At 41.1% G+C, this 22,532-nt stretch overlaps 2 protein-coding genes and 1 long non-coding RNA gene across 7 annotated transcripts in view; all 3 read left to right on the top strand.

Moving 5' to 3' along the window:
- Window positions 1-2,000: 2,000 nt before the first annotated feature.
- On the top strand, window positions 2,001-12,024 carry LOC125098212 (uncharacterized). Its single transcript, XR_007126764.1, has 3 exons — window positions 2,001-2,010; window positions 5,416-5,417; window positions 11,599-12,024. It is a non-coding gene; the product is annotated as an uncharacterized LOC125098212 (long non-coding RNA).
- Window positions 10,123-11,574, top strand: LOC125098199 (DDB1- and CUL4-associated factor 13-like). Its single transcript, XM_047726757.1, is given in 3 exon segments — window positions 10,123-10,834; window positions 10,836-11,364; window positions 11,366-11,574. Coding segments are annotated over 3 exon segments (1,338 nt in total). The 5' UTR covers window positions 10,123-10,142; the 3' UTR covers window positions 11,483-11,574.
- A 5,839-nt stretch (window positions 12,025-17,863) lies between the features above and the next one.
- Window positions 17,864-22,532, top strand: part of GK5 (glycerol kinase 5) — an 82,820-nt gene continuing 78,151 nt past the window's right edge. For 2 of the 5 annotated variants that reach the window (XM_047726673.1, XM_047726641.1), the window contains exon 1: window positions 17,864-18,142. In XM_047726673.1, coding sequence (XP_047582629.1) covers window positions 17,996-18,142 — 147 coding nt within the window. In that variant the 5' untranslated portion in view covers window positions 17,864-17,995. Of the gene's footprint in view, window positions 18,143-18,223; window positions 18,244-22,532 lie in introns of those variants that run through there. The other 3 variants (XM_047726652.1, XM_047726664.1, XM_047726658.1) reach the window with 3 other exon arrangements.

Genomic DNA, 22,532 nt, shown 5'->3' with positions numbered 1-22,532 from the left:
GAGCAGGAAGCCCCATGCAGGGCTTGATCCCAGGACCCTGGGATCATGACCAGAGCTGAAGGCAGACACCTAATGACTGAGCCACCCAGGGGCCCTGAGGAGAGAAAATTTTGAGCTTTTAGGCAGACCCCCTCTGAACATGGAACCCGATGCAGTGCTTGATCCAGGAACCCTGAAATCATGACCTGAGTCAAAATCAAGAGGCACACGCTTAACTGACTGAAACACCCAGGTGCCCTATTAAGTCAATATTTTAATGGTTCCTTTTTGTTTCTTCAGAGATAAAATTTACATAAAATGAAATGTACAAATTTTAAGTATTCAGTTACCTAAGTTCCTGCAAATATATGCACATGAGCAAATTAAATCATTACAAGACACAGAACATGAGCATTACATACAGAAAATTTCCTTATACCCTCTCCTGATAAATCTCTACCCACAACAACTCAGAGGCAACCATTGTTCTGAAACTTGTTCACCAAAAATTAATTTTGCCATTTTCTAGAATTTCATATTCATGGGAAAATGCAGTTCTGCATTCATTCTTTATGCAAGGTTTCTTTTACCCAATATGTTTTAGAATTAATTCATGTTGTGTGTATCAATAGTATGTTTCTCTATTTCTTAACAGTGGCCCATTGTGTGAAGGACATAGTGTGTGATTTATTCTCCAACTGAGGACCAGCTGAGCTGTTTCCAGTTTGGGGCTCAAAATGCTGCCCTAGATGTTCTTATATGAGTCTTTCTCTGGACATTTGTTTTCATTTATCTTGGGGAAATATCTAGGTATGGAATGTGTGGGTCATAGGATATGCATATGTTTAGTTTCATAAGCAACTGTCAGACTTTTTTCAAAGTGGCCGTACCATCCTATACTCCACCACCAATGTTGGAGAATTTGAGTCCCTCCACATGTCCACCATTTGTCCTGGTAGCCTTTAATTGTAGCCATTCTGGTAGTGTGTTGAATATTATTTATTTTTTTGATAAATGCATTTAAAAATTTTTTTAAATTTCTATATTTTACTTATTTTTTTAAAGATTTTATTTATTTATTTGAGAAACAGAGATCACGAGTAGGCAGAGCAGCAGGCAGAGAGGGGGAAGCAGGCTTCCTGCTGAGCAGAGGACCCGATGCGGGGCTCGATCCCAGGACCCTGAGATCATGACCCAAGCCTAAGGCAGAGGCTTAACCCACTGAGCCACCCAGGCGCCCCAGATAAATGCATTTAATACAATCAAAGTCAGTCTGTTTTTATAAAAAATAGTCTACCCACACTTAGAGGAGTTGACAAGGCTTTATTGTGTTGCACTCACAGGAAACTGGGATAGTTTACAACATGTACATGTACTCTCTCTTTTTAGAATTTGTCTTATTTTATAGTTGTTGTTGGTGGTGGTAGTGGTGTTTTACTGTGGTAAAGTACACGTAACAAAATTTACCTTCTTAGCAGTTTTAAAGTGTATAATATAGTGGTACTAAGTACATTCATGGTGTTGTGTGACCGTCACCACTAGCCAGTTGGAGAACTTTCTCATCACCCCAAATGGAAACCCCCACTTGTCACTTCTCATTCTCCTTCCTCCCAGCCCTTGGCAACCATTAGTCTGTTCCCCACCCCCATGGATTTTCTTATTCTGAGTATTTCATATAAGTAGAATAACTATGTGGTTGTTTTATGATTATGTGATATCAGGTATAATTATAGATTCTTTGGATGACAGAACATAAGAACACTCTAGATAGAGGAAAGGCAGAACGTGTTGTTATTTATAGTTCCAAAGGAGAGAAGGGCTGCTTCACAGGGCCACACAGGGATTTGTGCCTGCAGACAAGGTAACAACAAGGTAAAGTTGGAACTCGAGGAGACAATTTCTGTATGACAAGCAGGGTAGGATTAGCGAAGTTTTGTGGGCTTCCTGAGATTTGAGCATTTTTTGTAACAAGTTTTATTTACATTGTACTTAGTTAACAGAGTGTAGTATTGGTTTCAGGAGTAGAACTTAGTGATTCATCACAAGTGCCCTCCTTAATACCCATCATCCATTTAGCCCATCCCCCACCTCCTCTCCAGCAACCCTGTTTGTTCTCTGTAGTTATGAGTATTTTATGGTTTGCTTCCTTTTTTTTTTTTTTAAGATTTTATTTATTTATTTGACAGATGGAGATCACAAGTAGGCAGAGAGTGTGGAGGAAGCAGACTCCCTGCTGAGCAGAGAGCCCGATGTGGGGCTCGATCCCAGGACTCTGGGATCATGACCTGAGCCAAAAGCAGAGGCTTTAACCCACTGAGCCACCCAGATGCCCCATGCTTCCCTCTTTTTTTTTTTTTCCCATCCCTTATGTTCATCTATTTTGTTTCTTAAATTCCACAAGTTCATGAAATCATATGACATTTATCTTTCTCTGACTTGTTTCACTTAGCATAATATACTCTAGCCCCATCCACATCATTGCAAATGGCAAAATTTCATTCTTTTTGATAGCTGAGAAATTTTCCACTTATATATTTGTCAGTTAATGCAGCAACCTCTTTGACATCAGCTGTAGCAAATTCTTGCTAGACACGTCTCTGAAAGCAAAGGAAACAAAAGCAAAAACGAACTATTGGGACTTTATCAAGATAAAAACCTTCTACACAGTGAAGGAAATGATCAATAAAACTAAAAGGCAACGTACGGAATGGGAAAAGATATTTGCAAATGACATACCTGATAAAGTGTTAGTATTCAAAATCTATCAAGAGCTTCTCAAACTCAACACCCAAAAAAACGACCAATCCAGTAAAGAAATGGGCAGAAGACATGAATAGACATTTTTCTAAAAATGTACAGATGACTAACAGACACATGAAAAGATGCTCAACATCACTCATCATCAGGGAAATGCAAATCAAAACCATGAGACACCACCTCATACCTGTCAGAATAACTAAAATTTATAACACAAGAAACAACAGATGTTGGTGAGGATGCAGAGGAAGGGGAACCCTCTTACACTGTTGGTGGGAATGCAAGCTGGCACGGCCACTCTCAAAAGAGAACAGCATGGAAGTTCCTCAAAAAGTTAAAAATAGAGCTCCCCTATGACCCAGCAATTGCATTACTAAGTATTTACCCAAAGGATACAAACACACTGATTCAACAGGACCACATGCACCCCAATGTTTATAGCAGCATGACTAACAATAACCAAATTATGGAAAAAGAATTGAGTATTTTGAATAATTCCGTGTGTCCAAGCAAAAAGAGGCTACCCCTGGGTGTTAGGTATCTGGGCATATCCAGCAGTTGGAAATATGTGTTTCAAGACCCAGCAGTGTCAGAGCCCAAAAGGCAAGTAGTTAGGGTGGAATTTTCTCAGCAAACTACCCATAAAGGGGCCAGGGGAAATGAAAATTTTAACCATGACTTCAAAACTGGCTCAAGATAGTACTTGCAAAATGTTATGTTACAGCAGCTTTTTGGACCAGACTTCTTTCCCTTAGCATACTGTTCAAGTTTCATCCATGTTCCTGCATGTATCAGTGCTTCTTCATTCCCTATTATGGCTGAGTATTACTCCACTGTATGGATATACCACATTTTGTTTATTCATTCATCCGCCTAATGGACGTTTGGATTGTCTCTACCTTTTGGCTGTTAACTAAGAGTACTTCCATAAGCATTCATGAACAAGTTTTTATTTGCACACTTGTTTTCAGTTCTTTAGATTATGTACTTAGAAGGGGAATTGCTGGCTGATATTTAACTTACTAAAGAACTACCAAACTGTTTTGTACAGGGGCTGCCCCATCTTACATTTCTACTAGCAATGGGTGAAGTTTCCAGTTTCTCTGTATCTTCAGCAACATTTGTTATTTTCCATTTTTTAAAGATTATGACCACTCCATGATTTCAGGGTCCTGGATTGAGCCCCTCATGGGGCTCTTTGCTCAGCAGGGAGCTTGCTTCCCCCCACCTCTCTGCCTGCTTCTCTGCCTACTTGTGATGTCTCTCTCTGTCCAATAAATAAATAAAATCTAAAAAAACAAAAATTATGACCACCCATGCATTTTGATTTGCATTTCCCTAATGACTTAATGACGCTGAGTACCTTTCCATCTGCTTTAGGTATCTTCTTTTGAGAGATGTCTGTTGAAGTCCTTTGCTTATTCTTAAAATGGATGTGTGTCTTTTTGCATGCAGTCTATTTTAATTCCAGAAAGCAACCTTCTTTTTCCAAATAATTTCCTCTTATTTTCAACATTTGTGATTTTTTTTAAGATTTATTTATTTACTTTAGCACGAGTGGGGATAGGAAGAGACAGAGGGAGAGAATCTTCAGCTGACTCCCCACTGAGCCTGGAGCCCCACCCGGGGCTCATCTCACAACCCCAAGATTGTGACCTAACCCAAAACCAAGAGTTGATCTCTTGACCTACTGAGACACCCAGGTGCCCCTTGTGATTTTAATTTAACAGGAGATTAAGGTTTGTTTATTCCCACAGATGACATTTTTTAAGATTTATTTATTTTTAGAAGGAGAGAGGAGAGAGAGGATCCCAAGCAGATAACCCACTGAGCACAGAGCCCTAGGAAGGGACTGTTTCCCTCCATCCCACCCCTGCCACCCCCACCCTCCTGACGCATATCATGACCTGAGCAGAAATCAAGACTCAGACACCTAATGACTAAGCCATCCAGGTGCTCCTCAAAGGTCGCATTCTTAAACACATGGTTAAGCAAAATGTATGCATTGTTTATATAAAAGGATCAACTTTTCAGATGACTCTAGGCTAGTTTTCAGAGAAGAACTGGATATCCTGATTAGGAGGCATTAAATTAAGCTGAAATTCAAGGTGTAAAATCCTATTATCAGAAAAGGTGGCAAAAACACTGTTCTTGTAACCAGAGATGTTAAATACAATGAGAAAATGATAAGTTTCCTTAACCCTCTAGAATAATATCGTAATTGTGGGCATAAGTTCGTCAAGCCATAGTAAGAAAACTAAAATTTAATACTACTAAAAATTAAAAAGAGGCCTTTGCCAATGTGTAGTTCTAGGCAGTTTTTTTTTTCCTACATTAGGCAAATTGAATCATAACCAGGAAAATCATAGCCAACATGACCAATTGAGGGATTTTACGTTTCATACACATACCAAATACCATATACCATATACCAAATTGTAAACACTTACTAGTCAAGAAACAAACATGAACTAACCCTTGATAAGTACTATTTGAATTCAAGCCAGTTAGGAACCACAGTTTCTCTAAATGGAAAAAGAGGCCAAATCAGCGGACTAAGCTTTTCCAAGCGCTAAATAGGCAGACAGAAAACATAGGAACAAGGATAAAATGTATTAGTCTGAGAGAGTATGACTTTACACCAAAATCTCTCTTTGGAAAAGGAGTATTTATCTGGAGAAGTGCCTTAGAGGTAAGAAGCTGGGCCAGAATAAACATGCTCCCTCCTTCTGAAGACTTTGATCTCAGGAATCAGAATGAACCCTTGTTTCATTTAGCATTTTTTTAATCAGTCTGGGAGAGGAATTATTTAGGTTGTTTGAGGAACCAAAGCATGTGGAACCAAAGGATGTAAAAATGTCAGTCCCAGGGGCACCTGGGTGGCTCAGTCAGTTTGGCATCTGCCTTAGGCTCAGGTCATGATTCCAGGGGCCTGGGATTGAGCCCCGCGTTGGGCTCTCTGCTCCCTGCTGTTCTCTCTGCCTGCCAGTCCCCTCACTCGTGGTCTCTCTCTCTGTCAAATAAATAAATAAAATATATTTTTTTAAATGTCAGTCCCAGGAACAATTCGTGGTACAAAGTCAACTCTGGAAGCTTGCTGTCTGGGTCTGAAAATGGGAATGGTTTCCAGAAGGGTTTAGCTAAACTCAGAGATTGTTGCTTCCTTCTTCGGCCTACTCAACAAACATTTATTTTGCCCCTGCTATGGAGTTGGTGGCCATAATGTGAAGATGAAATAAACGGAATTCCTGCCCTCAGGAGGGTCTCTACCAGGGAAAAGTGTGGGTGCATAAGATGAACTGGACATAGGCATCGCTAGAAATGTCTGTAGAGCTGAGAGGTATACAGCAAGGAGAGTGTTCAAATCTATCAGGAAGGGCCTTCATAATGAAGGTACAGGTGTGTTGAGCATTTGCAGAAATGTCTGTTCATGTCCTCGGCCCATTTCTTGATTGGATTATTTGTTCTTTGGGTGTTGAGTTTGATTAGTTCTTTATAGATTTTAGATACTAGCCCTTTATCTGATATGTCATTTGCAAGTATCTTCTCCCATCCTGTCAGTTGTCTTTTGGTTTTGTTGACTGTTTCCTTTGCTGTGCAAAAGCTTTTTATCTTGATGAAGTCCCAATAGTTCATTTTTGCCCTTGCTTGCCTTTGGAGACAGGTTAGGAAGAAGTTGTTGCAGCTGAGGTCGAAGAGGTTGCTGCCTGTCCTAATGAAAATATTGAAGATAATATTGCCCTCAGGGACAAAGTGTGGGCAGGTCTGCCAGCAAACCCTTCAAAACTAGGCTTCTCAGTTGTGACATAGACTCATTGAGTACCCAACGTCTGCCTGGGCCTCGGGGGCAAGAAGAACCAATGTACATGAGAAGCTCATGCTGCTTCTGTGCCTGAATCCACGTGGATCTTTCTCCACAGGGGCTGAATATATGGCAAGATGACCTTGAGCTCTAGTAGTCACTGCTGCTTCGGGACTTGACTACCTGACACTATGCCTCCCACCAGCAAGGGCAGGGGCTGAATCCATAATACTCCTATTTGGTGAGAATTCCGACTGGAGAAATGAGCAGAAAAACTTAAACCTGAAGCTGATGAAATCTTTTAGGCCCTGGCAGAGGCAAACTTGAAACTGCTTTATAGGAGTCTTTCCCTAACCTACAACATAAAGAATTTCCATTGAAGAGAACCTCACCAAATATCAACTCACAATTTAAGTAATAATAAATCACAGGAGAAAAGGCTACCAGCGGAAGTGTGGGGGAGCATACATAGCACCTGGGAACATTTGAGCGTTAAGATGTAGAATAATAGAGCAATCTGAAAGAGACTTTAAACAAGTATGTTTAAAATACAGTCATTCCTCAGAGATATTACAGGTTCAGCTCCAGACCACTGCAATAAAATGAGTATCACCATAAACCAAGTTGAATAAATGTCTGCTTTCCCAATGCATATACAAATTATGCTTATGCTACTCTGGAGCCTGTTAGGTGTGCAATAATATTATATCTAAAACAATGTACAGACCTTAATTTAAAAAACACTTTATTGTTAAAACATGCTAATCATTATCTGAGCATTCAGTGAGTCCTAATCTTTTCGCAGGTGGAGGGTCTTGCCTCAATGTTGATGGCCACTGACTGGTCAGGGTGATGGTTGCTGAAGGTTGTGGCAATTCTTAAAGTAGATGACAAAGAAGTTTGCTACATTTATTGACTCTTCCTTTCACAATTTCTCTGTAGCATTGTGATGACATTTGATAACATTTTACCCACAGTAGAACATCTTTCAAAATTAAGAGTCAATCCTCTCAAACCCTGTGGCTGCTTTATCAACTAAGTTTGGACTTAGAAGCGGTGATACTCCAGGAGCAGTTAGCTTATCTAGCACACAGAATTTGGTGGTTTGTTTTGTTTTGCTTTGTTTTGAGAGGGAGAGGTAGGGGAAGGGGCAGAGGGAGAGGGAGAGAGAGAATCTTAAATAGGCTCCATGCCCAGGGCAGAGCCAGACTTGGGGCTCAGTCTCATAACCCTGAGATCATGACCTGAGCTCAAAATCAAGAGTCGGATGTTTAGCCAACTGAGCCACCCAGGTACCCCAGATTTGGGGTTTTAAATGTTATTCTCCACTTAAAGGAACCAGAGCATCTTGGGGAAATAGCTGATTTCAGGACTGGGGTAGAGGAGGTACAAACTGGTCCTGGGATATCTTGTGCCAGGAAAGTAAGGAAGTGCACACATAATAATAGGGCCCCATGGAAAGGACAGAAGGGCTAGCTTGAAGAGGCTCCCAATGGCCAAATGTGGGACAATTCAACCCTCAGGATAATTAGAATAAGATCTGGTTATAATAAGAATCCATAAGTAGGGGGCGCCTGGGTGGCTCAATGGGTTAAGCCTCTGCCTTCTGCTCAGGTCATGATCTCAGGGTCCTGGGATTGAGTCCCGCATCGGGCTCTCTGCTCGGTGGAGAGCCTGCTTTCCCCACCCTCCACACCCCCGCCTGCCTCTCTGCCTACTTGTGATCTCTGTCAAATAAATAAATAAATAAATAAATAAGTCTACTTTTATATAAATAAGTGGTAAAAAAGAAAATTTTCCTTACCACAGAAAGGCTTGTTGTAAGTGTTGAAAGAATGATGGAATTAATAAAAAAAAAAAAAAAAAAGTTTGGCAACCACCTTAATAACTAAGGCAAGTTTCATCAATGGATGCTGAAATTATTGGGTAAAAGTTTGAAGAGTGATATTTATATAATCTCAAAGTATCTCACCATAGGACATTTCTTAATTACCAAAAAAAGTAATAGTAACTGTACAATGAGGAAATCCGCTGGCATCACCTTAACATTGCACCCACCAGACATCGCATAGAACGAACGCCAGGTATCTCCTAGTAGAATGCGTTGAGAAACAGGCACCTAGGGCTGATCCTGTACTTGGAGAAAGCTGAGAACAAACACCTCCTTAAATTCTGCACACTCGGAACTTACCCTCCCACCCCCAGCTTACTCCAGTCCCAAACCTGCTGAGAATAGCGCAGCATTACTTTGGTCCTACTACTCTAACCCAAAGTACGTAATCTGAATCTAATCATGCGGAAACATCAGATGAATTAAAAATGAAGGACAAAGGACATTCTATAAAATAACTGGCCTATGCCCTTCAAATAGATCAGTGTCACTAACGACAAAGAAAGATTGAGCAACGGTTCCAAATAAAAGGAGGCTTAAAAAAACATGAAGACTGATTGCAACACATGATCCGGGATTTTCTTTTTCAGTAAGGGTCACTATTGTGACAATTTGTGAAATCTGAATAAGATCTCTAGATTAGCTAATGGTATTGTGTATGATGATTATGTAAGAGAATACTCCTTTCCAGAAAATTCTGACTCAGGTATTTAGAAGCAAATGGGCATCATGCTTGCAACTTACTTTCAAACGGTTTAGAAAAAAATATGGGTAAATAGATAAATAGAAAAAGATAAACTAAATGTGGTAAAATATTAATATTTGGTAAATCTAGGTAGGATCCCATGTGCCAGGAGTTATTTGTGCTACCTTGCAACTTTTCTGTAAGTCTGAAATTGTATCAAAATAATTTTTTTTTCACATCAAATATCTAATAAGAATTCCCTAAGAAGAGGATAGAGAGAAGGGGAACAGGTAACATGTACACAGCAGACCATTTTCCAAAATTGGAAGACCCAGGTCCTCGGTCTGAAAGGTCACAGCAGGACGTCCCCAGCAAAATAAATCAAAAGCCAAAATCAACAACATAAGGAGCAACAGGTGTTGGCAAGGATGTGGAGAAAGCAGAACCTTCTTGCACTGTTGGTGGGAATGCAAACTGGTGCAGCCACTCTGGAAAACAGTATGGAGGTTCCTCAGAATGTTAAAAATTCAGAATACCTAGATGGCTCAGTCAGTTAAGCTTCTTCCTTAGGCTCAGGTCATGATCCCAGGGTCCTGGGATCAAGTCCTGCATTGGGCTCCTTACTCAGCGGGGAGCCTACTTCTCCCTCTGCCTGCCACTCCCCCTGCTTGTGTGCTCTCTCTCTCTCTCTCTCCCTCACAAAGAAATAAATAAACAATATTTATAAACTTAAAAAAAAAGTTAAAAATACAACTATCCTACCACCCAGCGATTGAACTACTGGGTATTTACCCAAAACACTAAATCAAAAAAATGCACTCCTATATTTATAGCAAAATTATTTATAATAGCCAAGATATGGAAGCAGCCCAAGGATCCATCAGTGGCTGAATGGGTAAAGAAGATGTTGCATATACACAATGAAATAGTTTTCAGCCATAAGAAAGAATGAGAGCTAGGGAGGAGGCAGTGGTAATCTGAACGTGGAGGAAAGGCTTGGGAGGGTTCGGGGGCAACTAACAGCCAAAATGAAGGTGAAGATGCTGAGCTGGAACCCAGACAACTATGTCTGCGAAACCAAACTGGACTTACAAAGAGTTCCAAGAAACTATGATCCTATCTTACATCCTTTTGAGGTCCCACGAGAATATGTAAGGGCTTTAAATGCTACCAAACTGGAATGGGTATTTGCAAAACCATTCCTTGCTTCTCTGGATGGTCACCGAGATGGAGTCAATTGCTTGGCAAAGCATCCAAAGAGCCTGGCTACTGTCCTTTCTGGGGCATGTGATGGAGAGGTTAGAATTTGGAACTTGACTAAACGGAAATGTATCTGTACAATACAAGCCCATGAAGGTTTTGTAGGAAGAATATGTACTCGCTTTTGTGGGACTTCTTTTTTTACTGTTGGCGATGACAAAACTGTGAAGCAATGGAAAATGGATGGACCGGGCTACGGAGAAGAGGAAGAACCATTACATACAATATTAGGAAAAACAGTGTATACAGGAATTGATCATCACTGGAAAGAAGCTGTTTTTGCCACATGTGGACAGCAAGTAGACATTTGGGATGAACAAAGAACAAGTACTATCTGTTCAATGACCTGGGGATTCGACAGTGTAAGTAGTGTTAAATTTAACCCAATTGAGACATTTCTCTTGGGAAGTTGTGCTTCTGACAGGAATATAGTACTATATGATATGAGACAAGCTACTCCTGAAAAAGGTCATCTTAGATATGAGAACAAATACAATTTGTTGGAACCCTATGGAAGCTTCCGTTTTTACTGCAGCAAATGAAGATTACAACTTGTATACGTTTGATATGCGTGCGCTGGACACTCCTGTAATGGTACCTATGGATCACGTGTCTGCGGTGCTTGATGTGGATTATTCTCCCACTGGGAAAGAGTTCATGTCTGCTAGTTTTGATAAATCTATTCGTATCTTTCCTGTGGACAAAAGTAGAAGCAGGGAAGTCTATCACACAAAGAGAATGCAACATGTTATCTGTGTAAAATGGACTTCTGACAGCAAATATATTATGTGTGGATCTGATGAAATGAACATTTGTCTGTGGAAAGCTAATGCTTCTGAAAAATTGGGTGTGCTTACATCACGAGAAAAAGCATCCAAAGATTATAACCAGAAGTTGAAGGAGAAATTTCAACATCATCCTTATATAAAACGCATTGCTCATCACCAGCATCTACCAAACTCTATCTACAGCCAGATCCAGGAACAGCGAGCGGATCATGAAGGAAGCTCGCCGACGAAAGGAGATGAATCGTCTCAAACATAGCAAGCCTGGATCTGTGGCAATTGTGTCAGAGAAGAAGAAACACGTAGTGGCAGTTGTGAAATAATACTTGGTATTCCTACCAATCCTGATGTATAATTATTTGTTTTATTTTGATGTGCAGACTGTGCAAATAAAGTACTGGCTCTAGAATAATGACAAACAGCTCAGTTACATGTGTAGAACACTACCCTGAAAAACTGTCCTGAAAGATGGCTTGGTTGATAAGACTATCCAACATTTTATCCTTGATCTGCTTGCTTATTTCACTGAAGAATACAGTATTGCCAACTAACATGTTTATTACTGCTAGAAATTGCAGATACACTTTGATCTATTATTGTAGATATACTGTACATTTGAATTTACATTTATGACCAAACATCTCTTTTGTTACTTTTAGTATTACTTTGGGTAATTATTGCAATGATTCTTCCGGTGATTACATATAATGTGTGGAAGAATTATGTCAGAACTTTTTAAAATTCATTTAATTTTCTGTGCTTTATTTGTATTTGGCTCTTTGAGACTTTAAAGATAATCAGGTTGCATTTATATAACTTTTGTAAATAATCATAATTTATGGTCAAGTTAAGATAATAAAACATCCTTTTCTCAGCGTTGTAAAAAAAAAAGAATTAGAGCTTGCCATTTGCGGCAACATGGATGGAGCTAGAGAGTGTTATGCTAAGTAGAACAGGTCATTTAGAGAAAGACAAATACCATGAGATTCCACTTACATGTGGAATTTAAGAAACAAAACAAATGAGCAAAGGAGAAAAAAAGAAAGACACAGATTAAATAAAAGACAAGGCCATCCCTAGGAAGATCAGAACATGGAATCTGAATAGAAAACCGTAAAGCCACCAGAAAGAAAAGACAGAGTACCCACAGAAGACCGACAATCAGACTAGCAGCAGACTTCTCATTCAAAATGCCCATGCCGTAAGCCAAGGCAACAATAAAGTACAGAAAGCAAATAACTGTCCAGCTAGTATAGTATTTTCTACCAAGTTGAACTATCTTTTGAGAGTAAAAAAATACTATTTTCAGATATTCAAAAACTTAGGGAGTTTACTACTTAAAGATCCTCACTGAAAGAACTCCTTACCAATAGAATCTAAGAAAAAGAAATTGACCTAGAAAGACAGAAATTGAATGAGGTATGAAAAGCAATGCTGAGCAAGTGGACTGATACACATGTTATTAAACTTATATACAGAGAGACCTCAAAGAGTGAGACAGGGAGAGAGAGAGATGGGCACATTCCCACCTCAGTTCAAGTAAGATGACATTCTGCCTTTTGGTTTCAGCTCTTACATTGTAAACAGATGTTCTTTTTCCTATTTAGTGCTGCCCTTTTCACATCTGTGCTTTGTATTGGTGATTTTGTATTTAAAATGGCTTATAAGTGTATGCTGAGATGCTCCTAAGCTAAGAAGCCTGTCATGTGTCCTACAGAGAGAATACCTGTGTTAGATAAGATGCATTTAGGCATAAATTACAGTGCTTTGGTTGTAAATTCAATGCTAATAAATCAACAGTACATATAGGAAGTAGGGTCTTTAAAGAGAAACATGTAAACCAAGGTTATGTATTGATCCATTGAGGGAAACGTGACCAGAGGCTTCAGGAACCCAGCTCTGTATTGTCTCTAGGGGAAACAGCTCAGTGTTTGCTAACTCAGTGTCGGTATATCTTTACAGGACATAACAAATAATGAGACTTGATTGTATTTTTTTTAGTTAATTTAAAATTCAGTGTTTATTGTTTATGGTTCCTTATCTTCTTTCTTCCCAGGGTGTTCGGAATTAGATTTTATTCTTAGTTTCATCTACTTTACAGTACTAATGCAAAACATTCCAGAGTTCCAATTTGTGAAATATAGCCTGTATTAAGTAACTAACTGTATTTTTCTTTTCCTTTCCTTTCTTTCTGTCCTCCCTCCTTCCTTCCTTTTTCTTTTTCTTCTTCTTTTCTTTTTTTGGTGTGCAGCAAACCAAAGTTTATTGAGTGATAGTAGAGAGTTCCTAAAGATGGAGGGGACCCGAGAGGGTTGCTCTCTTTCTTTCTATGAGTATGGTTGACACCTGATGTTACATTAGTTTCAGGCGTACAGCATAGTGATCCAACAACTCCATACGTTATGCTAAGCTCACTGCAAGTGTAGCTACCATCTGTGATCATGCCATGCGATTACAGTATCATTGACTATATTCCCTCTGTTGTACCTTTTATTTCCCTGACTTATTCATTCTGTAACTGGAATCCTATACCTCCCACCCCCCATTCACCCATTTTACCTATCTTCTACCTCCCTCCTCTCCTGCAAACACCAGTTATATTCTCTGTATTTGTAGTTCTGATTCTGCTTTTGTTTGCTTATTTGTTTTGTTTTTCAGATTCCACATATAAGTGAAGTTATGTGGTATTTGTCTTCTCTGTCTGACTCATTTCACTTAGCTTAATACCCTCTAGGTTGGAGTAACTATATTCCAAAGCAGGGTTTTTCCTTCCCTGATGGGATGGAATGCAAACATGCCTACTAAAGTGTCCTCATTATTATTATTATTTTTAAAGATTTTATTTATTTATTTGACAGACAGAGACTACAAATAGGCAAGAGAGGCAGACAGGAAGAGAAAGGAGGAAGCAGGCTCCCTGCAGAGCAGAGAGCCCGATGTGGGGCTCGATCCCAGGACCCTGGGATCATGACCTGAGCCAAAAGCAGAGGCTTTAACCCACTGAGCCACCCAGGTGCCCCTAAAGTGTCCTCATTATTAACAATCATATCAAGTAGTTTGAATTTACTCAAGTCATATAAATGAACCAAGAATTTTAAGTTATTATGCTTAGCTTTACGTACGCCATTTGGTGAACCCCCCCAGGTCAACACAGCTTGCCCACGCATCATAGGATTGGGTTCGTTTAAAGTCAGTTGGAAACCTGCAATTTCTTCTTGAAATGGGCTATATATAAAATGACTGAAATCAATCTGCTAAATTCAAGAATTCTGAGTTATGTTTGCCGATGATATCACCTTATGGTCATGGTAAAGGATTCAGAGTACTGTGTGCAAAAGGGACTTTCAGGAGTGATGGAAATATTTTCTATCTCGATGGTGGTGGTAATTACATAGATGTATATACATCAACATTCATAGAACTGTGCAACTCAATAAATCTGGCTTTTAAAAAAGCAAGAATATGGGTGCCTGGATGGGCTCAGTCAGTTGAGTGACTGCCTTGGGCTCAGGTCATGATCTTGGAGTCCTAGGATAGAGTCCCACATCAGACTCCCGGGGAGTCTGCTTCTCCCTCTGGCCCTCCCCCCTCTCGTGCTCTCTCTCTCTCATTCTCTCTTTTCCAAATAAATAAATACAATCTTTAAAAAATGAGAATCTTATGGTATTAGGGAAGAAAATAATGACAAAGGTGGCTAAGTAATATGTGAAAGGAAGTTTCCTTCTTTGTTTTGGCCTCTTAGACAAAAGGCAAAGATACAAATCTTTATTATTGAAAACTGAGGAGTAATGGCTTCTTTTCCACATTTTCTTCTGTACCACCATTCTTTACTCTGGATTTTTCATTGCCTTATATAAAAATTCTAAGTTTTTCCTCGAAAAACAAAGTGTTATTTATATTTAAGAATATAATAAAGCTCCTAGCCATTCTCTAATGTGGTTTTAATCTTAATTCAGAGAACTCATTCACTTGAGATTTGATCATGTCCATAGTTGAATAAAAGAATCTAGCCATGAGTGAAACAGGATGATTGGGGGACACCTGGTTGACTCAGTTGGTTAATCATCTGCCTTCAGCTCCGGTTATGATTCTGGCAGGAAGTCTGCTTCTCCCTCTCTCTCCACCTACAGCTCCCCCTGCTTGTGTTCTCTCTCTTTCTCTGCCAAATAAATAAATAAATAAATATTTTTAAAAAGGAAAAAGAGAGAAACTCCCCAGATTAGGGCAAACTGGGACAGTCGGTCACACTTACAAGGAGGGACCATGACTAGTTTTCTTGGAGGTGGGAGACAGTGAAGTTTCTGGGTTCAGCCTTGAAGCACAATTCATTTCCTGAATAGGGTATGGTGACCCTGGCATAGTTTCTGATCTAGGCTTGAGTAATTGGATCCAAGTTCTTGGGAATGTGCAAGGTTGATACAATGAGTTGTAATCCTGGGCTCTACTGTAAGACGAGAAAGTGTAAGGGGGGACAGTGGTGGGGAAGAGCCTGGGAGAGCAGCCTCATGGGCCATCTCTGAGGCCAAGCCCAGAATGTGAGGAAGGAGGAGCCAGATGAAGACCAAGCCTACCAGGTGATGGAGCTCAGAGCAGTAGTGGCCTCTGAATCAAGAACAATGGACTGACCTACTAGCAAAGGGACCTTCAGAGTTTGTGAGCCCTGTGCCTTGAGGCCCACAGGTTCCTGACCTTGAGAGCACAGCAGGGTAAGAGATGCCAGCAGAGAACAATGAACATGGAAGAAACACTGTGTCCCTTTGCTGCCCAGCCCTCTCCGAGACAATAGTCTGTCCAGGTTATAGAAATCAGCTCTGGATTTTAAACCTGAGATCTTCATGTTTGAAGTATCCCATACCCAGCACCTGAAATTACATGCCAAACTTGGTGTACATCCGTATATTCTCAGAAGATAGCATCCATCAGGGTCTCAGAGTTGTTCAAGATAGGAAACAGATTAAGAAACACAAGACTAAGTGGTCACTAAAGCCCTTCTTGTTTTCACATTCTGTGATCCTTTGATAATACTCAAGATAATTGATTTGAATTTATAAAAAGGATCACAAAAGAAGTGTCAGGATACAAGAAACCCAAGAACTATCACCTGGAGAAATATGCTAAATACTAATATCAGGGAATTCCAAACAGCTTTCTCTGTTGTGAAAGGGGACCTGTGATAGTTGATTTTATGTCAGCGTGGCTAGGCTCATGGGCACTGTATGGGTACTCAGTTGTCTGGTCAAACATCAATCTAGGTGTTGTTGTAAGGTATTTTTTAGATGTGATTAACATTTAAATCAACAGACATTGAGTAAACCAAACTGTCCTTCATAATGTTGGTGGGTCTCATCCATTCAGTTGAAGGCCTTAAAAGATTGTGGTTTCCCAAATGAGAACCAATTCTCCAGACTGCAACACAGGCACCTTGCCTGGGTTTCCAGCTTGCTGTCCTGTAGAATTCAGACCCGAAACTGTAACATCAACTCTTAGCCTGAACTCTTAGCCTTTTAGCTTGCTCTGCAGGTTTCTGGAAATTTCCACCTATACAAGCATGTGAACCAATTCCTCAAAATCTTTTTCTCTTTCTTCGTCTCTGTTCTTTTGGGTCTGTTTCTCTGGAAAACTCTGACCAGTACATGACCCATTAATCATTGATTTCGTTATAATACTGGGAATTAACATATATATGATCCATCAAAATGCTGAACTTAACTACTGGTGAAAGCGATCCCTAGGCCATTTGGAATAAATGAGTACTGTTGGACAGGCAGAAGATACAGAAAGAAAAAAATATAACTTTGTGGGTGTATGTCCAAGCTTCCAGTAATATGGCCAAAGAGCCCAGTTTGGTATTAACCAACTTGAAAGCAGTTGGTTAATAATTTGGTCAAAGAACAATTTGGTTAAAAATGAAGATCCTTTACTTTTTAATTGCACTGTTAAACTATTTTCACAAAAAGCATGTATCCATATTACTTTCATAATTTTGCAAAAAGAAAATAATATTTGCAGGTACTGTTTTTTTTGGGGGGGAGGGGGAGTGCTGCTTGTGGCGCAGAGGTGGCTGAAGCAGGCATTAATGCTTCCTTGCTCCCTACATATCAGGCTTGCTCTTTGGGAGCTGGACCACCCCCTGAGAAGTCCCCTTGGCTCTGGGCAGGTGGATTGAAGCTACGGGAATCTCGAAATTGCCATAGGCCCCTTTTCTACTCTTTTCAGCTCTTTTCATAGGTCTCTTTTCAGCTCTTCCTGGCTGAAAAAGTAACCGCTGGGGTGGGGGTGGAGATGGGGGTGGCGGGAGCTTGATGTTAAAAGAGGCCACCCTACACTTTGTCCCTTTTTCCCCACAAGAGGGCTGGGAAAGGTCTTACTCCGTATATTATTGCATTTAAAGTATTTACTGACGTGTGTTATATGTGCACATTTTACCAGGTTTTCACGTGAGAGAAGTCTTGGGGGGAGCGCTCTGTTTATTAATACATACTTCAGGCTGCATTTCTAATTTCTTTTCAGGTCATTTTAATTTTCTTAATAGATATTCATGAAATGTAACTACGGTTGAAAAGAAAAACGGGCCCCGCCTCCGGGAACTCGCTCCCCTCCAAGCTCCCCACACCTCCTCCAGGTCCTAGCACGCGCCTCTCATGGGTGTCTACGCAGCAGTGATGTCACGGCGTCGGGGCGGGGCCAGCGGCAGGGGCGGGGCCGCTTCCCGGATCTCGCGGAGGGGCGGGCCGGGGGCGGCGGCCCCGCGGGGCACGCTCGGCCCCTGAGGTTTGGACCTGTATAAACGCGCCCTCTTGGCCGCGGGTTGTTGCGGAGAGGCTTGCGGGGTCGGGATGATGGAGGCGCGTGCGGTCCAGGAGCAGAGCGCGGCGGGCCCGTGTCCCGCAGGCTTCGTGTTAGGGCTGGACGTGGGCAGCTCGGTGATCCGCTGCCACGTCTATGACCACGCGACGCTGATCCGTGGCTCCAGCGCGCAGAAGGTGACCGGGGAGCGAGCGTAGGGGGCGCGGGTCGGGGTCGCACGGAGCGCCCGGGATCTAGTCACTGGAGGCGAGCGGGCGGGTCCTCGGCGTCTGGCCAGGTTGTAGCTACCTGCAGCCCCGGCGGGCCCTCGGTCCTGAGCGGAGGGAGGGGAGCGGCCAGATCTCTGAATCATCTCCCCGGGCAGGGCTGACAACCGCGCGCCCTTCCCGTCCCGACTGAGGGCAGGAGAGGCCCGGTTCGGGACCAGGGGTCCTTCGCTCGCTTCTCTCACCTGAGGATTCGCTTTTCCTGGGTGGGAGTGCGGAAACTCGCAGGGTAGAGCAGAGCACTCCGCGCGTATCCAACCAAGCAGGTGCTTTGTGACTTGCTAGGTTTTTCCTACTTCCTCGGGAGACTTGCAGCCCCGTCTTTATTTACATTTAAATTTTTCAGATCTTGATAGAATTTATTGTCCATTCTTCAGTTATCATTATTAACTGCTTCTCAGAGTGCTGGTTCCTCACCTGAGCGACTGATTTTCATGGATATGGGAGGAATTGGACAAGTTTTGAAGGCTGTATTGTCATTACTTTTCTCTTTTTCATCTTTGAGCATTGATAAAAATGCCTTTTTTTCCTGCTTTGAGAAACCTACTAAATCCTTACTTGTTATTAGTAAAGCAACCACAGATTGGTGCTTTCCTGTTCTTATTTTAATGGAGTGTTGATTTCTTCCAGCGCACCAAAATAATGTTGATTTGATGTGGTATCAACATTTTTTATGTTAGCAGTATTCGGAGCCATTAGTTACCTAAACCATTCCCCGCAGCACTGGACTCTCCCGTTTGCTCAGTTCTCACCCTTCTTCCCAACCCCTTAATAGTGTTTTTTCAACCGTATTACTTGCCCAGGTGCTGATCTAGCTAAGTGACTGCTTTGAGAAAATGGGGGAGTTTCATTTCATTCTGCTTTCTGGACCAGAACAGTAAGCTGGGACCAAGCAGCTTCCTGGGCCCTTCTCTGCTACCTGTGCAGAAACACCGTCCACCCACCCTACACAGGCCATCACTCCTTCAACCTGAAAGAACACTGTGCTTCAGCGACTATATGCCTCTTATCTTTTTATGAGTCTTTATCACAACACAGTGATACTTTTCACACAGTGTTCCTCATAATTCTAGACAAAGTACTTTTGTTTTAGGCAGTGATTTTTTTTTTTAATTGAAATATTTGGAACCAAAAGGGAGACATGGATTGTGAGAAAATACAAAGTTTCCATTGCTGTAGAATTTGGGGCAAATGATTAGTTTTTTAGAAATGAGATAGGAATCTAAAAGATGGATCAAGACTACTGTGGGTAACAGAAGACTAGAATGGTTTGCTCAGACTCTCAACCATCAAGTGTCTGGAAAGATACATGAGTTAATAAAAATATAAAAAGTCCCTGCCCTCAAAGGGTGAAACACTTAGATTAAGGAGTTTATAGCAGTGGCTCTCCAACTGCTAGTAAGAGTTCATAGCAGTGCTTTTTTTTTTTTTTTAAGATTGTATTTATTTATTTGTCAGAGAGCATAAGCAGGGGGAGCAGCAGGCAGAGGCAAAGGGAGAAGCAGGCTCCCTGCTGAGCAAGGAGCCCAATGCAGGACTCCATCGCAGGACCCTGGGATCATGACCTGAGTGAGCCAAAGGCACATACTTAACCTACTGAGCCACCGATAATACGGCTGCGTAAGTGTAGTTCCTGGGCACCTGGGGGAGAGATGAAGAAACTTAAGATTTAGAAACTTGTGTGGAGTAGTTTTATGTCTGTTGATCTTACTAACAAAACATTTGGGATTTTTTTTTTTGTATGTAATTTTTTCCTAGAAAATTGTTTTATGTCTTAAAAATTGTTGGTCCATAACGAATTAGAAAAGAGCAATCAGAAATTGGTCATTTGTTTCAGATAGCTGTAGTTCTCTGAGAAAGAGGGTCTTATTGGCCTACATTGCTACTTAGCACCTGGTTTATTACCTCCTGGGTACAGAATAAATCATTGATTTGCATTTAATCAAAGTGTTAGGAATTCAGTTTTCTTCATGAGACTGATTGGGCACAGAACTTTTATTTTCTCCAGCGAAAATCACACCTCTGCTAATATGATGATAAGGCTAGATACAATAGAAACCCAGAACATCTTACTATAGGATTTGACTGATACCGCTACATAAATAGCTTAAAAGAAAAACAGGGAAAGAAAAAGTGAAGAGATCACCCTTAGAGATAAGAACATAATAGGCTGGGGGTGCCTGGGTGGCTCAGTTGTTAAGCATCTGCCTTCGGCTCAGGTCATGATCCCGGGGTCCTGCCATCAAGTCCCGCATTGGGCTCTCTGCTCAGCCAGAAACCTGTTTCTCCCTCTCCCACTCCCCCTGTTTGTATTCCCTCTCTTGCTGTCTCTCTCTGTCAAATAAATAAAAATCTTAAAAAAAAAAAAAAAGAATATAATAAGCTATATTGGTCTTTTAATTAAAATTGGAATCCCAAACATGAACCCTTTGTGTTAGAAAGCTGGTACTAGGCCTCTCAGAAGACCGGTTTTATTTCTTGTGGCATTCATTTTTTAACAGCAGAGAAACATTTTTAGGCTTTTTCTATAATTTGTATTTTTTGTTTCTTTTTTTTATAATTTGTATTTTTTTTAAAGATTTAATTTTTTTGACAGAGAGAGACACAATGAGAGAGGGAACACAAGCAGGGGGAGCGGAAGAGGGAGAAGCAGCCTTCCCTCCCAGCAGGCAGCATGACGCGGGGCTCAATCCCAGGACCCTGGGATCATGACCTGAGCCGAAGGCAAATGCTTAACGACTGAACCACCCAGGCGCCATTAATTTGTATTTTTTAAAAAGTCTTTGTATGGATTCTTAAATATTGGTGTTATATACTAGGATAGTATATAGATTTGAAAATCCACATGTCAATATTTGATGTTTCTAGTTTTTTTTTTTTTAAAGATTTTATTTATTTATTTGACAGAGAGAAATCACAAGTAGGCAGAGAGGCAGGCAGAGAGGCAGGCAGAGAGAGAGGAGGAAGCAGGCTCCCCGCTGAGCAGAAAGCCCGATGTGGGGCTCGAACCCAGGACCTGGGATCATGACCTGAGCTGAAGGCAGCGGCTTAACCCACTGAGCCACCCAGGCGCCCCTGATGTTTCTAGTTTTAAGGAGAAAGTTTATCATGTTCTCCATTGGAACATCACACTATGTGAGAAACCATGAAGACTAATAACATCTTGGTTGGAAGAACAGGACAGAAAGGCCAGTCCAAAGAAAACAGTATAATCTGCACTACTGTGTACGCTTCTGGACAGTATTGAAAAATTCTGGTTGTTTGCTGTCTTTTGTTTTGTTTGTAATCAGCAAAATAAATCTTAGCTTTGGTTATCTTCTTGTCTAATTTCCGTTTCGTCTTCCCTCAAGACAGGAGGAGATTTTACTATTATGACATTTTTGGGGATAGTGAGTTCTCCGAGCTGGTGGAGTTAGGGGAATGACCCTGTAGTGCCACCTCCAAGTCTGAAGGTTTGTAGGTTTGATGCAGTGATACCCATATTGAGTTTTTCTGGGATCAGGAAGCATTTATTGCAGTTGAGGCATTTATCTGTGGTCACGAAAGTCTTGCATAGAAAAAACAAATATTATTTGATAGAAGGGGAATGGATTTTGTTAAGTCTGTCTCTGAGAACTCACTGGGGAGTAGTAGACCCTTTTTTTCATATCAAACCTTGTCACCCTCATTTTCCCCACATAGTCACTGTTTCCTAGGCATTCCTTTGTTTTCTTTATTTTGGTCTTTTCTTACATGTTAGATCTTTGGTTGGTTTTTGGTTGTTCCTATTTTCAGTACCACTCGGTGGTCTTACCCTACTCAGCTGTATGTGGTATATATCTGATATTTGCAAAGAAAGCACTCTTCTGGTTAAGTCTCTTTGTGAGTAAACCTTTTACCTTCTGCCTGGTTAGGGAGGGGTGGTGATCTGGCTAGAAGTAGGGATTGGGGATCCTTATAAAGACTTTGAGCCAGGGACGCCTGGATGGCTCAGTCAGTTAAGCATCTGCCTTCAGCTCAGGTCGTGGTCCCAGCATCCTGGGATTGAGCCCTGCATCAGGGTCCTTGCTCAGTGGGGAACCTGCTTCTTCTTATGTTTCTGCTGTTCCCCCTGATCATGCTCTCTTTCACTCTCTGACAAATAAATAAAAATTGTTTAAAAACAAAAAAAAGACTTTAAACCAATCTCGTGTTCAACCCCATCTGGCATCGCAGTCTTTGGAGGTGCCTCTAATTTTCAGGACTTTACCATAGAATCTCTGCCTGCCAGGGTTTGAACAAAGGCGTGTCACCTGAGCAGGGAGTGAAGTATCAGTTTTCT

The sequence above is a fragment of the Lutra lutra genome, chromosome 1, assembly GCF_902655055.1.
Source record: "Lutra lutra chromosome 1, mLutLut1.2, whole genome shotgun sequence".
Taxonomy (NCBI): Eukaryota; Metazoa; Chordata; class Mammalia; order Carnivora; family Mustelidae; genus Lutra; species Lutra lutra.
Note: the sequence above shows the minus strand (reverse complement) of the source record. Positions and strands in the feature narration are given on the sequence as shown.